The 15,899-nt window shown below is 48.9% G+C and overlaps 1 protein-coding gene across 3 annotated transcripts in view; it reads left to right on the forward strand.

Annotated features, from left to right (window-relative positions):
• Positions 1 to 227: 227 nt before the first annotated feature.
• Positions 228 to 15,899, forward strand: part of GRK2 (G protein-coupled receptor kinase 2) — a 38,812-nt gene continuing 23,140 nt past the window's right edge. Inside the window, exons 1-4 of one of the 3 annotated variants that reach the window (XM_053399378.1) lie at positions 228 to 1,131; positions 10,191 to 10,267; positions 14,486 to 14,559; positions 15,591 to 15,692. In XM_053399378.1, the coding sequence (XP_053255353.1) occupies positions 1,019 to 1,131; positions 10,191 to 10,267; positions 14,486 to 14,559; positions 15,591 to 15,692 (366 nt within the window). In that variant the 5' untranslated portion in view covers positions 228 to 1,018. The remainder of the gene's footprint in view (positions 1,132 to 10,190; positions 10,268 to 14,485; positions 14,560 to 15,590; positions 15,693 to 15,899) is intronic. The other 2 variants (XM_053399387.1, XM_053399393.1) reach the window with 2 other exon arrangements.

Below are 15,899 nucleotides of genomic sequence, written 5' to 3' on the forward strand. Positions count from 1 at the left end.
TTAGGCCTCCGAGCGCTCCTCGATTTGAGCGCCCGCCGCAGCGTATTGCCTGGGGCCGCACTTGAATCGAAAGGGTCTGAAAGACACCCGGCCTGCGCCAAGCCAGCTGCAAGTCTCCCCTGGGCCTCCAGAGGGCGGCCTCGGGCGACTAACTTTCTTCTCTCTGTGTGTGTCTATGTACAAAGCAGGCTTCCCTCGAGGGGCGGCTGTTGCTTTAAGCTGGCCCTGGAGCGAGCGGAGAGGGGAAGCCAGAAGCTGCGCGGCGGGCCCCGGAGGTCCTTTCCCCCTGCGGAGAAACAAAACCACCTACGGGCAGCAACAGCAGCAGCAGGAGGAAGAAGAAGGAGGAGGAGGAGGAGGAGAGCGTGTGCGAGTTTCGGATCCGCTCGGCTCCCGCCTTAAGCGCCCCGCATTGAATCAGCGCGTGGAGCTCGAGAGCTCCTCGGCTGCGCTTGCCTCGGGCACTTGCGCGACGCTGCTTCTCCGCCTTGGATCGCAAGCAGAGGAAGAAGAAAAGCGCTGACAGATAAAGGCAGCAAGCCGCCGCCGCCACCCCGCACCCCTGCGCCGCCGCCGCCGCTCCGCGTTGACAGGCAGCGGGAGCAACAGCAGCGGCCGCGGCAGCCCTCCCTGCACGCGCGCGCGCAACACACACAAGACGCACACACACACTCAGGACACACACCGAGAGAGCCCGCCAGTCCTGGAGGAGGAAGGCAAGCCAGGAGCGGAGGGCAGCGGGGCCAAGCCGCAGCCCAGGAACTAAGGAAGGGCCGCCACTTCTCTGCACGGGCACCATGTGGGTCTGTTTGTAAGAGGGGTTGGGGGGCCAGATCCCCTCTCTTCGCCTCCCCCCCTCGCTCTCCCTCCCCTCCCCCTAGCACAGGCGGCCACACACACGCAGACACACACACACCCCGACCGGGAGGAGGCGGCGGCGAGGTAGCCGCAGAGGCCGCTGGAATAATAAGAGAATTGATTGTGAAAAAGGAAAGCAGAAGAAATATTTCCTGGCAAGATGGCCGACTTGGAGGCTGTGCTCGCCGATGTGAGCTACTTGATGGCTATGGAGAAAAGTAAATCCACTCCGGCAGCCCGGGCCAGCAAGAAGATCGTGCTACCTGAGCCGAGGTGAGCCCGGCAAGGGGGGCAGGCGGAGGGGGCAGGTGCGGCGCCGGGGCCCCGCGCGAGGCGCGCCGGGCTTAGGATGGGCGCTGGGTGTTTGTGTACGCGAGCGAGCGCATAAATGGGTCTGTATATGACTGAGCTTCGCTCTTCTGAAATGGACCGAGCCGACTTGCCCTTGGCCCAAGCAGCAGGGATCGTGATCTACCCCGTCCATATAGCGGGGTGGAGTGGGGTGGAAAGAGGGCTCGCTAAAGCGGCGTCTTTCCGTGTACGTGGTTGTGTTGATATAGTGTGGGCATGATGATGGATTGTCAGGGTGTCCTGTCTCTGCTTCCTGATTCTTCATTCGGCTGCTCAGATCCTTGGAGATCATTCCCCCAGCACCTCTTGCAGTAGCAAACCCCCTCCTTCTGTGTTTTTCCCTACCCACACGTCACAATTCCACCCACCCCAACACAAACACACATAGTGATTCTCTCTGTGTATGTGTAATATGCAATTGTGTTAACCACAGCAGAAAAGCAGGCTAGTAAATCAGGCTGTATATATGCCTATATAGTGCTTTTTTTCTGAGCAGTCCAGCAACTGTGTTGCTGAGTGTTACGAGGAGCATACAGCTTGGCTCTGGCAGTGCCTGGAGTCGGCCTCAAGATGCCCTAACCACTGTCTTCTCTTTTGGGTGGGTGGTTGGTTGGTTTTTGTTTTTGAAAATCTGTCTGTACAGACCTGTGCAATCCAGCGCTGTGTCTTGGTAATGTGCTGTTAGATAGCGACCAGGCCTTTGCCCACCTTGCAGCTGCCCTGAGTTGAAGCAGGAACTGGGGCTGCACAAACAACGTTGCAAGCGTGCGCAAATGCAGTGCAAGGTCACCATTGTGCAGATAAGGGGAAATGTGTTGGGCAGGGGCGCTGCTTCATGTAAGGGCATTTTCTTGCTGGGAGACACAAGTGGGAGCATTAAGTCAAAAAATCTGACTGGTCATCCAGGTGGGTCAAAGGTGCTATGGTTTCGGCCAACCAACCCTTAACTCTGCTTCCTGGCAGCAGTTACCAAGGGCAACAGGGTGGGGCCTGACAAGCATCCTGCACCTTCAGCACATGGGCAAATGGAGGCCTTCCTCGCTCTCCCTTCTTCCCTTCCACCTCCCATGTGACATCTGGCTTACCCTACCCTTCCCTGTTCTAGCCAATAACCTTGGGTTATTCCCATTGTAGAAGTCTCTTCAAGCAGAACTGCTCCCCTGCCACTGAAGGCAGCACGGAGGGTCTCTGAGAAAGCTCCAAAGGGCCCCTTTCCGCAAGAAATGGCAAGCGGCCCTTTCAGAGGATGATGCAGATGTGTTACCATGGCGATGCCTGAAAGCCTCAGCAGCCTCTGTGCTCTCCCCCCCCCCCCCACGGTTGCTGGTTTCGGTATGGAAGTGCCCACATGGGAACTTTGGGTGAAGTTCCATAGCCTTTGAAATAATTTTGGGCTGCATAGTGACAGTCCAGAGAGCAGCCCCTTCACTTGCATCACATCTCAGCTAATAGTTGCTCACTGGCAACCCCCTGCCTGCCTGAGTCACATCCCTGTTTAAGATAACTGTCTTGGGGTGGCAGAATTTAAGCCATCGTTTGCCCTTCTGCCCCTCCCTCATCTCTTTCTGCACCACTTGTAATGACAGTGTAACTGCTGCTGCCTTCTCCTCCTTTCCTCTTCCTCAAAGTACACCAGGGAGGCCTTCAATTCTCCCAGCTCAATAGCCATCTATTTTGGGGGCAGGAGAGGGAGTAGAGGAGTGAAAGGCAATATTGACAATATATCTACACATAGGAGGGACTTGTGAAATTTGGCTTTTAGGAAATTGAGCATTTTATCTGTTAAAGAGCTGGGGAGAGCTAAGGGGTCAGATTACCAATTAGGGAAGCAAGACTATGCCCTAGAAGAAGACTAAGGATTAAGAGGCGTACATGGAGGTCTTGCTGTGATCACAGCACAGGGGTCTTATTGATAGCTTACTGATAGGCAGAAATAAGGTAGCTGGAATGATAAGGAAAGCATGGGGAGGAGTGTCAAGGATATGTACAGAATTGCATTTGTTTTGGATTCAAGACATCTGCTGAAAACAAGCATTAGAGACCGCTTCTTCCCATTAGCTAGGGAGGATCAGATACATCTCTTCTGCACATCTCGCTGTGGGAACTTTGCTGGGGGACTTCTAAAGTGTGGCCCCATAAATTTTGCCCGGGAAGCTGATTTGGAGCAGGAGGAGAACAGGGTAATTCCAGAACAGGTTAATTCAGGCAGAAGCTGAAGAAATTCTTAGTTCCCCTAATCTGAATGCGTAATAACATGTAGACCTTTTGGTACAGCCCAATAGAAATCACGTGGAGGAGGAAACTGGGTTTGGGTGATGAGCAGAGTGTGTGTTTTACATTAAAATATGCAAGTCAATATATTTGCATATTTATTTTTTGCATAATTTGCTCTGTTCCTAGCAGTCATGCGAGGCGGTGCAGGGAAGCAGTGCAGGGCACAGAATCCCCACCTCTTGACCACTAGAAATTTGACTCATCCTCCCTCTGGCCTTGCACACATATACTGTTGTAGATCAAAAAGACAAGAAACTTGCTTTTTTTAAAAAAATGAAAAGCAAGATTTGGGTGCCCAAGTATAATTTATTTCCTTGCCTTGCATGATACCGTCTTGGCACAGCATGCATAGTCCTGTTCGCAAATCACATTACCTTGCTTCTCAGAGACAGAGCATTCACTCTCAGACACTCCATAGGAAGGTGAGACTTAACAGAAACCACAAGCAGTGTGGCCCTAGCATACGTTATCTTTCATCATTGTTGCTTTGCTGGTGGTTGACCTAACAGCTTCCGTGTGTGTGTCTGTCTTGAAACATAAGGGACATATAAATCACACCCTTGGAGGCTAGGTGGTGCCTCAATTTTTTTTCATGGGCTATCTATTGGAATTGGGACAAAAATGCAGATACATCCTCAAGAAGTTGTCCAGGATTGGAACAATAGAAGGATGGAGATTCTAAAGCAGTGGTGAGGAACCTAGCGCCCCCCAGATGTTGATGTACTCCAAATCCCATCAATTCCAGCTGGCACAGCCAATGGTCTGGGAGTTGTAGTCCAGCAACATCTGGAGGAGCACACCACCCCATCCCTGTTGTAAAGAGAGGAACATCAGCAAAATTGCCAAGGGTGCTGTTGGGTACTTAAAGAACTTGAGGCACAAACCCATGGCCCAAATTTCCATAGCCATTTGCATTGGCTAGTTTATATGTATTTAAGATGGTGGGTTTCTGATGCTTATCAGCATTGCATTTTGCAGTGTGCACAGCAAGTCAGTAAGAAGGGGGGGGGATGAGTTTTTTAAAAGGAAGAAAGGGGCAGGAGATGCAGGCCAAGTGCAAACCTGGGTTTTGCCACCCCACCACATCTGGAACAGCACCCCTGAAAGTTGCTGAAGGGGCTGCATCCTCGTTCATTACTGCAAAAGCAGAAACATTCTGTTACATCTGTTACATTAATTTATGGAATTTATATGCCACTTCATCAGTAGCATTTCTAGGAGGCGTACATAAAAATAAACCATACAGAATAAAACAGTAAAAAAAAAAATCACCATAAAACCAAACATAAATCCAAACCCTACCTTAAAATGCTTGCTGAAATAAGAAAGTCTGAGTCACATGCCTGAAGTCCAGCAATTTGTGTCTTACCTGTCCTGTACGTAGTTCAGAGGCAGCATTTTATCTTCACAACCACCCTTTGAAGGTAGATTAAATTTGAGATACAGCGACTTGCCCAGAGAGCTATCCGATGAGATTTGAGTCTCTGCTTCCCACCAACCAAGCTCACTGTGGCAGGGTACTGGAGACAGGATCCTGAAGATCTGGAGGACTCTGTCTGCTCCCTCCTGGAATGTCTTTTATAGATTCTACACAGACATTCCAAGAGGGAGTGGAGGTAATGAAACTCGGAACTGCTGCCCATTCAAGATCTTGGGGGAATAAGATGTCTAAGGTTTTGTTTATTACATTGCGTCATACTTCTCTCCAAAGGAGCTGAGGGGCACACACATTGTATGCGGGATGGTTTAGGTTGTGTGTGTGTTTGACTAACCACCGCCACTCTTCAAACTTCATGCCAAAGTGGAGAGTTGAGCTGAGGTTGCTCAGGGGTCGCTAATCTGTCACTCTCCACACATCGTTGGACTCCCATTGGCCCTAGCCGGCATGGCCAATGGCCTGGGATGTTGACAGTTGTACTCCATCCACATCTGGAGGACCACAGGTCCTCCCATTCCTCTTCCATATCATGCAGAGCAGAATTGTGGGACAGTGAAAGGAGGCCTCCCACAACCCCTATTATGGAGCACCCTGACTTTAAATCACTCCCATCGGTTTTCTCTGATAGGCTTCAACACACTAAACTTCCTGCCCGAGCAACCTCCCCGCTGGTGCAGCCTCTCGTGTCCCTCCTCCTGCCAAAGTCAAGGCCCAGCTTCAATGAAGAGCTGTCTCTCTGGTTTGTCTGCCAGGAAATGACGTCACCTTTGGTCGCAATAGGCTATTTGGGTCTGCTGCAAAGTAAGAAACTGCAGCACATAGGAGAATCAGGGTGACCTGCGTCCTGCTGACCCGCCACGGCACCCACTGCAAGCTCTGCCTTTTTGTGCAGGTTTTATAGCGGAACTAGGAATGTGTCGGAGCCAAGGTGGTTGTGACATTTGTGAGAGGGGAGAATTCAGCTTTGGTAAAAGGGCAGGGGATTAAAAAGGGGGGGTGGGGAGGAAGTTTCTCCTTTGCTGGTTGCTGCACGACAGTGTTGTTTTTCCTGTTAAGGGAACCAAACTATTTTTTTCTGTGCATTCATTTCCTTTTTCTGTGCTTGGATATGAAGCCAGTCAGTGTTCCCTGAAGTCAGGCTCTCTCTAGCCTGACAATCTACAAGAGCATAAAGAAAAAAATAATAATAAACCAGCTCAGATGCCCAGGGATACTAGCAGGCAACTTCCCACTTCCTCCCCAATGGCCTTTAAGCGAACAAGAGCATTGTCAACAGCTGGCTGATTATTTATAGTACTAACTGCCTCTCATTAAGTCTCTGTGCAAGAGGAACTCGAGGGAGCTGACATTCTCCATAGGCCTTCCAGGTTGTTAACTAATGCTCTCTTTTTTTCCTAAGGGGGAAAACTGAGGCAGGAAAAAGAGGGCACTAGGACCAGTTCTCTCAGACCTTATCTGACCGAGGTTAACTTCAGTGACTGAATTTTTGGAATCGGTCTTGTAAACAACACAAAATTTACAAGCTCAGGATTGTTCCCCCACCCCCCACTGCAGACTGAAATGCACATACAGGCTTGTGGCTTAAACCTTTTTTTTTTAACCTTCCTTTCCTGGTTGCCTAGAACAGATGCTTGTTTGCCACAAGTGACCATGCTAGTTGCTTTTTAGAAGCCTGGCCTATATAGATGTGCTGCTTTTCCATGGAGCAAAGGTAGTCAACCTAGTGCCCTCCAGATTGTGATAGGGCTACAAGTCCCAGCATGTGTGGCCATGCTGGCTGGGGCTGGTGGGAGTTGGAGTCAGGCAACTTCCAGAGGGGATGATGTTGGGCTACTTGGTTTGATGCTATGAGTCCCAAGTTCAAGTCTCCGCTTAGCCGCTGCTATAAAAGGAATGACTTGCCTACCTTACCAGGACACTGTGAGAATAACCAGATAATGAGTGTGAATTCCTTTTCTGCACAAGGCATTTTATGTAATGATATTAATGCTATCATTCAACTGGACCTGCCCCCTGGAGATGGTTGTTATGGAGATGCTTGAGACACATTATCCCAGGCCCATAACAGCAGCAGGCACCAGCAAACACAGCCATCCATCATCCTTCCAAGCCGCGTCTGTCTCAGTCCTGGGGATCTCTCCCCGCCCCCAATCCCCCATGGCTCACTAGTTTCAGGAGTTTCTGGGGGGTGGGGGAAAGACACATTCAGTCTAAATGGTTGAAGTAGGTCCTGTTTCTCAGCGCCCTGATATTTACTTCGCAGAATCCAAGGGGGGAAAATCTGCCCTTCACAATGGGAAAGTGTCTCTTCAGCCCGATCACACTCTCCCCTTCAGAGGCACCCCTTACATTAAGCTCCCATAGCTCCTATAATACTACTAATCCCCAGAAGCCCCATTCAGAGCCAGCCCAGCACCCCATTTAATCCATGGACTGCAACAGCAGCAACTATGGTTGTTCCTGCTGCAGACCACATTGGGCACCTTTCCATTGCCATTCAGGGAGGATGCAGTGGCCTCTCTAGGCTAAGCATCCAGATCTCTTTGTCCTCCATTCAGATATTTAAAAGGTACCCAGATGAAGGGCTGTTTATTCAGTCAGCACGCTCAAGCAATGTTACTCCCCCCCTCCCCCCGCACTGTGGACGGTAACACTTCCAGGCGGGCCAGGAGTGAGTTGCGTGTCTGAATAATGTTCCACATGTAAAAGGATGCAGTCTTATTGGGCTCGGTTTTCTCTGAGGAGTTTTTCATTCCCATCTGGGAGCATTCAAAATGTCACCCACCCCCACCCTCTCACCTGCAACCTGAAATGGAATAGTGCAAGATAGCCTTCCCCAGCCTATACAAAGTGGAAGGGCTGCATAATGCTTTGTGTACCAAAGTGGGAGTAGTGGGGGGCAGGTTTCTGTGGGAAAACGGTGGGCAGGAAAAGGGTTAAGGAGTGATTCCAGTTCTCTAAACCTTCTCTTCTTCCCAAAGTTACTTTTTCATAAGAAAGGGGTGGGGGACCTGTGACCCTTCAGACCCTGGGGTCCAAACTCCCATCATCTCTGTCCCTTGGCCATGCTGGCTGAGGATGATGGGAGTTTGCAAGTCCAGCATCACCAGGAGGACAGCAGGTTGAGGAATGCTAGTTTAAGGAAAGCTTTACCAATTGACCGACAGACTTGGGACATCAGCCATTATTGGACTACAGCTCCCATCATCCCTGACCACTTGTCCTGCTAGCTAAGGATGATGGAAGTTGTAGTCCAACAGCAGCTGAGGACCCAAGTTTGAGAAACACTGCATTAATTGGTCCTATCTGACTTACCAAGTATCTCATGCAAGTGGTGCAAACTATCACAGAATGTTGGTGCCACAGTCACAGCATTTTCACCATTATTGTGCCACCCGCACTGCTTCTCATTCATTCCAACCTGCAGTGAGGATCTGTACTGTCAGTATGTGGATTGTGGGTGTTGGGAATGCTGACTCAGTACACTTGTCAAGTGATACGGTAATCTGCGTCTTCCATCATCTGACAAGTACTTCTTACACAATCTTCCATCTCGAAAGGTACCCGTGCTGCAAATTGAAGCATGCTTTCTGGGGAGCAAACCCCCTTGAAGTCAATGGGGCTTCTTCCTCCCAGGTGAACATGGTCAGGAGAAAATGGTTGAAAGTGATTCGGTGGCATTTCCAAATAAATGCATTTAGGATTAGGATTTCTGCCTCCGTTGTTCAGAGGCAGTGTGCTTGGAATCCCACGTGGAAATAATGCTCTTGTGCCCAGGACCTTCTTGAGGTGTTCCTACTGGCATGTGGCTGGCCACTGTGACAACAGAATGCTGGGCTAGAGGGAGACTGTTGCCCTTACCCTGCAATGGCCCTCATACTCAGGAGCTTCCTCTTGGCTGCTTACGCTGAGTCAATTAAATTTTTCTCCATAGAAGGGCTATGTGTGCTGCTTAACCAGCTAAATATCCACAGGAGAAGCCAGGTCATAGCCCAGCTCTGAAAGATGGCACACGACTCCGAAAGAGAGTTCCAGTTCTTTGTAATACATTAACCCAGCATGAACCCCTGTCTCATGGCCAGACCGTCTATAGCATTTTCCAGGCTGCCAGCTACCAGGTCTTGCCAACTCATCTTTGAGATTAGTCATTGTACTTTGGGACCTTGGAATTTCAGGTTCATTTTCAACCCAAAAGGTGCTCTTTCCTAATTATTTGCCTGGCATTCTCTCTCTCTCTCTCTCTCTCTCTCTCTCTCTCTCTCTCTCTCTCTCTCTCTGTGTGTGTGTGTTTCTTGGTCACTTTTTAAAATTAACCACCCAGGAGGACAAAACAAACACAGCGACTAAAAAACCAGAATGTATTCAGAACAATGCTTCCAAGATCCAATGTATTATTTCCGCTGCTTCTCTAGCCAGGAGCCTGTCCGTCCACACTCAGACCACCGTCCTCCTGTCCCTCCCGCTTTTTGATGAACCTTCATTTTCTGTTTAGACTTTTAAATTGGCTTCTCTTCCAAATTGCCCAGATGCAGATGCCATTCTAAGAGCACCAGCTCTTCTTTAAGACAAGAAACAGACCTCTGTTCGTTCACCTGCTAGAATGACTGCCTGCCTTTGTAATCTTCCTGTACCTGGCTGCACTTAGCCCCAGATAAAAACACAGTCTCCTTTAAACAGCTGGTTGGTCTTAATTCATGAATGAAATGTCGGCTATCCAGTGCTGGATCCTTACTGACCCAAAATCTCTTGAGATAAGTGTCTTTTATCTGCAGGCTTCCTGTGATAATAATGGGGGGGTTGCAGCAAAAACAACAAAGGGTATTGTAGCACCTTAAATACTACATTTGCTATCCTTTAAGGTACTACAAAACTGCTCATATAATAAGACTTTAACCCCTCTCCACACCCCCACTTTCTAAACATGTTCTTGGTTCCTCCTCCGACCCTCTAGAGCAGATTTAGGGGGCGCAGCAGGAAGAGAGGAGGGGGAAGTCTGCTGCATGAGTGGACCTCATTCTGCACATGCAACAGCTTAGCTGGATCCTGCCCTTGTTGTTTTCAGGGCAGGGACGGCAAACCTTTGTCCCTCCATATGTGGTTGGACTCCTGTCAGGCCCAGACAGCGTAGCCAGCGGTCAAGGATGATGGGAACTGGAGTCCGGCAGCATATGGAAGGTCACAATCTCCCCACCCCCTGCTTTGAGGGAATAGGCCGAGCTGAGAAGCTTCACCCTTGTTAACTTCCCTCACGTGCCTTTTCTCTTGGCAGTATCCGCAGTGTTATGCAGAAATACTTGGAAGACCGGGGTGAGGTGACCTTTGACAAGATATTTTCTCAGAAGATTGGTGAGTAGCAGAGCCTCTGCAGGGGTCATGAGTTCAGGCAAGACCAGCTTGCCTGTGCTCCGGTTAGCCAGGAGTCAACGCCAGTGAGAAGAAATAGGGGGGCAGAAGGAGGACCTCCTTTTTAAAAGGGCTGTGGTGGGATTGGATATCTGCAGAGTTGTGATGGAAGCTGCTTGCTGCATACTCAGTCTCGTCCTTCCCCTTAGGAATCCAGCTTCTGGCCTGGAAAGTGCTGCTGTGCTTTGGCCGCAGGGGCCGGTGCTGCAGGTGCAACTTCTTTTGTCACTTGCTCCTTCACTGGAGTTGGGGAACGCTTGGCCCCTGAATTTGTCCTTACCATCCAGCCCTTGGAAAGGCCATTCACCTTCTTCATTCAGATCAGGAGTTAACAAGTCTTCTCCTTCTATATGGTGGCCCAATGCAAAGAAAGCCAGTGATCCTGTATCTATTAATGAGGATTTTTTTTGGAAAGCGCATAGCTCTGCAAGGGCGGCAGTTGCTGTGCCAGCTCAAATTATCTTGTCCAAATTATCCAAAGATAATAAGTCCCTGTCCTGCCTTGGGTCTGGTCAACTCTACATCCCAGGCTGGTGCTGTAGAGCAGGGGTGGGCAGACTTTGGTCAATCCACTTTCGCCTCTACCAGAATTTCCAAGATTGACCAACCCAGGCCAGGTGCAAGATACTCAGAGTTAGAATTAATAAACAAAGGGTGCTACTGAGCACATTTGGAGCCCAGGAATTTGTTTTCAGCACCATTTTGGGCAAATGTCCAGTCTCAGTTAGCTTTCTTCATTTCAGCAGCCTAATTTTGATTTTGGGGGGTGGGCAGGTCATTTTGTTCTTGCTAGTTGCTCAAGAATTGGGAGTCAGAACCCCTGAGGATCTACTGCAGGTCACCCAGAGATCTCCCAGTAGATTGTAATCTACTGTCTCTTCCCCCCTCCCTCGCCTTGTTCTCAAGCCTGAACTGAGATCTGTGAGCAGCTGAGCTGAGATCTGTACAAATGAATTGGGGAAGGGGGTATTGCTGAGGTCGATGAGGAAATTCTGCTTCCTCTTGTGCGGCCTGCGACGGTTCCCTGTTCCATCTTCCATTAGTTGTTTGCAGGACAATTGCTTCACTTGAGGGATATTGGAAGAGAAGAGGGTTCAAAGCTTCTGGACTGGCTCACATGTGAGAAGGTTCTGCCTCCAGGAAGGGGGTGGAGCTGCAGACCTTGCGATTGAATGTGGCCCTGTAGGCCCATCTTTCTGGCCCTCAGGCTTCTTCCTAGGCCACAGTATATCGCTAGGCCACCCCTCACAGGCCCTGCTGCCCCCACCCTTGACAATGCCTCTCTTGAGTCTCTGAATGAAGAAGTGTAATTACTCCAGCGGAGAATCTGGACCTGGTGGAATTCCCCTTCCATGCAGCTCTTCAAGAAGCCTTTTAGAAAGTAAGAGTGTCAGCTTTTTCTGGCAAGGCTCCTGCGCTGTTAGCAGCTGTGTGAGAAGTAAAAATGCAGCTCATGTAGCTTTTTCTCCCTCATAGATTGAAATGTACGGGCTGGTGGGGAGAGGGGACAACAACACACTTTCGCTGCTGAATTTCTGCCTGTCATCTTGCTGAAGGCACAGAAGCCTGCCAGGAAGAAGGAAAATAAAATTCCACACCCTGCCACTTACTCTTTTAAAAAAAACACACAACAAAACAGAATACTCTAGAGCACTGGTTCCCAATTAGCTAATTACGGAGGACCCCCTGTTTTTCAAAAGCCAAGCCACGGACCCTTTACTTTTGACAATTTTGATGACTCCATGGTAGTTACCTCTGCAAAGCAATTTTTTGAACAAAATGTGGTGTAGCCCCTCATAAGCAAAGGACTTTAGGTATAATTTTAAAAAACAGACTATAAAATTTGTGATACTACCATGCAAAAATGACCAAAAAAAATAGTTGAGGTGGGGAGGCAAGGGATGGGGCCACGGACCCCCTGGGGATCCCGGACCCCTAATTGGGAACCACTGCTCTAGAGGCACTGATGAGGTACATCTGGATAAATTAGGAGGAGAACACAGGTTAGGAAGGGCTGTGTGACTGCTGGCTTAGGACAGGCTGGGTGATGTTGGGCTGTTGTTGTCCATACTGAGCCCCGGAGGCATCTGCTTGCAAGGCTGTTTCTCCTTTTCAGTTACTACACCCCGCCCCAACAGGAAACACTCTTGCTTCCTCCCACACCCACAGCCACTTGTGGTTTCCTCATAATATCTCCCGCTTTCATCCCCTCTCTGCTCCCACCCCTCCTGGCTCTCCCTCCGCTCCTGGCTCCCCTGCTGCCTTCCCCACAGCCTCTTGCCTCTGCCTCTCACCTGGGGATGGCGCACAAGTAGGTTGGGGAAGCAGGTTTAGCACCAAGGAGCTGTTTAGCCACAAGCTGACGTGGATCTTGATCCGTGTGCCCCTCCACTGTGTGTGTGTGGAGGGGGAGCAGAGTTGAGGCGGAAACTGGTGCACAGTATGCTTGAGAAATCTTCTCCAGGTGTGGGGATTGCCACCCTCCAACTGCCCCTTTTCAGTCACCGTATTTTTCGCTCTATAAGACGCACCAGACCATAAGACGCACCTAGTTTTTGGAGGAGGAAAACAAGAAAAAAAATATTCTGAATCTCAGAAGCCAGAACAACAAGAGGGATCGCTGCGCAGCGAAAGCAGTGATCTCTCTTGCTGTTCTGGCTTCTGGGATAGCTGCACAGCCTGATTTCATAAGACGCACACACATTTCCCCTTACTTTTTAGGAGGGAAAAAGTGAGTCTTATAGAGCAAATATGGTAGCTGAGGGAACCTGCGTCTCTGCAGGTTTTGTTGCTCTCCCAGCTCCCATCAGCCCCCCAGCCAGGGAGGCTAATGGTCAGGGATCATGGAGTTTATAGCCAAGAACACCCAGAGGCAGACAGGTTATCCACCCCCTGCTAGATCTGGTACAGATGAGACTCATGCCTGCTTTGAATGTATATTGAAGGTTACTGAAGGGGCCGCTTCACCCTGTATAAAATTTGCAAGGAATTTGCACACAGGCACGGTTCCATGTAGCTTCCGTTATGCATCCAAAGGGAAGCACTTCTCGGTTGCTTATTATGAGTGACATGTAGGTCTCCTTCATGTTCCTATGTGGAAGTGCCTTCAGTTTGGGGACTTCTCTAACATACAACTCAGACATGAGTTATGACTAGTTTTCCCAGGGGGACCACGTGACTTAAGGCAAGCATGCGCAAAACAGTTATTTTTCTTCTTTTTTTAAAAAAAAGTGACCCTGCTCCCATGCATTTAACAGCTGCCTGACATGCAGAAATTAAGAATGTGAACCCTTCTGAACTTTGTGGGGCTTACTTTCTGAGTAGGCATGCATGGGATTGCACTGGGAATGGTGGGAGAAGCTTCTCCTGTATAAACCTACTGGGCATATTCCAACTCCCAGGGATATTGAACGTAGCTTATGAAACTGAAATGGTTATGCTTTCTTTCTTTTTTTTTGCAAGATGAAAAGATTGAGATGTGCCTTCTTAGAAATATCAAAATCCCAGCTTGTTTTCTAGAAGTTTTCTGTAAAAAATAAATTGGATGACTATACCTGCTAGTTTTGTATAAGGAGAGACTCTTTGTCTCTGACAGTGGTGTAATGGGCAGAAATCACCAAGTGAAGATTTATTTGGTATGAAAATGCATGATGTTAAAAGCTTCAAACTTGTTGATTTCTTTCTCTTATGTTTGCTGATAAAATCACAAAGCCCTTGTCCATAAAAAACAGGATTTGGTATTAATGGGCACTGGTATAGATGACTTTAAAAGCCAACTTAGATAAATTTGCATAGATCTTTGACTAGCTATCCACCATGATAGAAGAATGAAACCTCTATATTTGGAGTCAGTGGACTAAGTTTGGGGAATGTTTTTGGACGACAGCTCCCATCATTCCCGATCGCTGGCCATGGTGGCTTAGTCTGATGGAACTGATGTCCCACAATATACAGAGGGCCAGAGGTTTCCTACCATAGCAATATACCTGTGTACATATACAATGGATTTCTTTTCCCACCATTGCTGATTAGTCAGGGATGGAATGCAGGGCCCTGGCTTTCTGAGGGTGCTAATTCAGGTGGGACCAACTGGCTGGCTTTGAAAAAGGGAAGCAGGGGCACACCTGGTCGTTGCAGCTGACAGTTGTGTGTTTTTCTTAGGTTTCCTGCTGTTCCGAGACTTCTGCCTAAATCAGGTGGAGGAAGCCAAACCACTGGTGGAATTCTATGAAGAGGTGAGGCCCTGATTGTGCGTTGAGGGTGGTGGGAGAAAATGCTCTATTTCCTTCCGTGCCGTCAAATCACAATTTCCTTCCTTGGCCTGGCACACAGACTCCCCTCTGACATTGGTTCCCAAACTTGTCTTGAGCTGAGGAGTTGACTTTTCGAAGACCTGTTCAGAGGTCACTTCAGGCCTTTTGACCCTCCTCTCAAAAAGCATATCTGAATTCTTGTTCACGGCGGGGGGGGGGGAAGGAGCCGGGGGGGGGGTGGCAGAAGGCAAGGCTACTGCATCTCCCGATTCAGGTTGGAAAACAAATACATGGATTCCCTGCATTGCCTCTTCAGGACAGAGTGGGGTAGTTTCATTTTGCCAGGGGTGGGATGGGGTGCGGTGGGTATCTGGGGAACTTAAAAGCTTAAAAATGGGCAAAATGTTTTATGAGAGAAGGCAAGAGCCAGAAAGTTTTGCTGTGCTTTATGCTTTCCTGTAGTATTATCCCTTTTATGAGTATGGTTTATGTTGGCCCTCTCATAATTTAAAATAAAACTAGATTTAAAGGAGAACAATAATAATAAGGAGGATAAGAAAAATGCTTGCTGTGAGATTTCAGCGCACTGCTCTCCCTGTATCTCAGAGGTCGCCCACAGGGTGCCCTCCAGATTTAGTTGGGCTCCATCTCCAATCCGCCTCAGCCAGCATGGCCAATGGGCAGAGATGATGGGAGTTGTAGTCCAGCAACTTCTGGCTACAGATTCCCCAGCCCAGGTGTAAGCTCAGCTTTTGTCTCTTTGACTTTGTATATGCATTCTATGGCACATTTTGTCAGCTGCCACCCAGCCCCTGTGGAAAATAATAAAGGGGGCAACAAGAGATTGCAAGCGCTCTCTCCAAGCACAGCCATTATTTGAGTTCTTTGGGGGCAAAACATGGTCCACGTCGACCATGTGTCTGTCTATGCCTTCTGAAGGGCCTTACAGAGTCTGTAGTCGGTGGGTAGGTTGCTGAGCCTTGTTACCTCTCCCCTCGCCCCATTCTTCATAGATCAAAAAGTATGAAAAGATGGACTCCGAAGAGGATCGAGCTATTAAGAGCCGCCAGATCTTTGACACGTACATCATGAAGGAACTGCTGTCCTGTTCTCACGTGAGTGGCCCGAATGCTTTCTGTCACATGAGAGAGTCTGAAAAAAACCTTTGGCAAGAAGTATCATGTTTGCTTTGCAATCCCATTGATCAAGATTCTTTAAAAGATAATACTCCTCAGAATGGGAGGAGCCAGACTCCCAGCATTGTCCATTGTCTCACAGGCTGTGTACTCTCCCTGTCTCAATAAATGTCACATACAACTCCC

Source organism: Podarcis raffonei, chromosome 1 (genome assembly GCF_027172205.1).
Source record: "Podarcis raffonei isolate rPodRaf1 chromosome 1, rPodRaf1.pri, whole genome shotgun sequence".
Taxonomy (NCBI): Eukaryota; Metazoa; Chordata; class Lepidosauria; order Squamata; family Lacertidae; genus Podarcis; species Podarcis raffonei.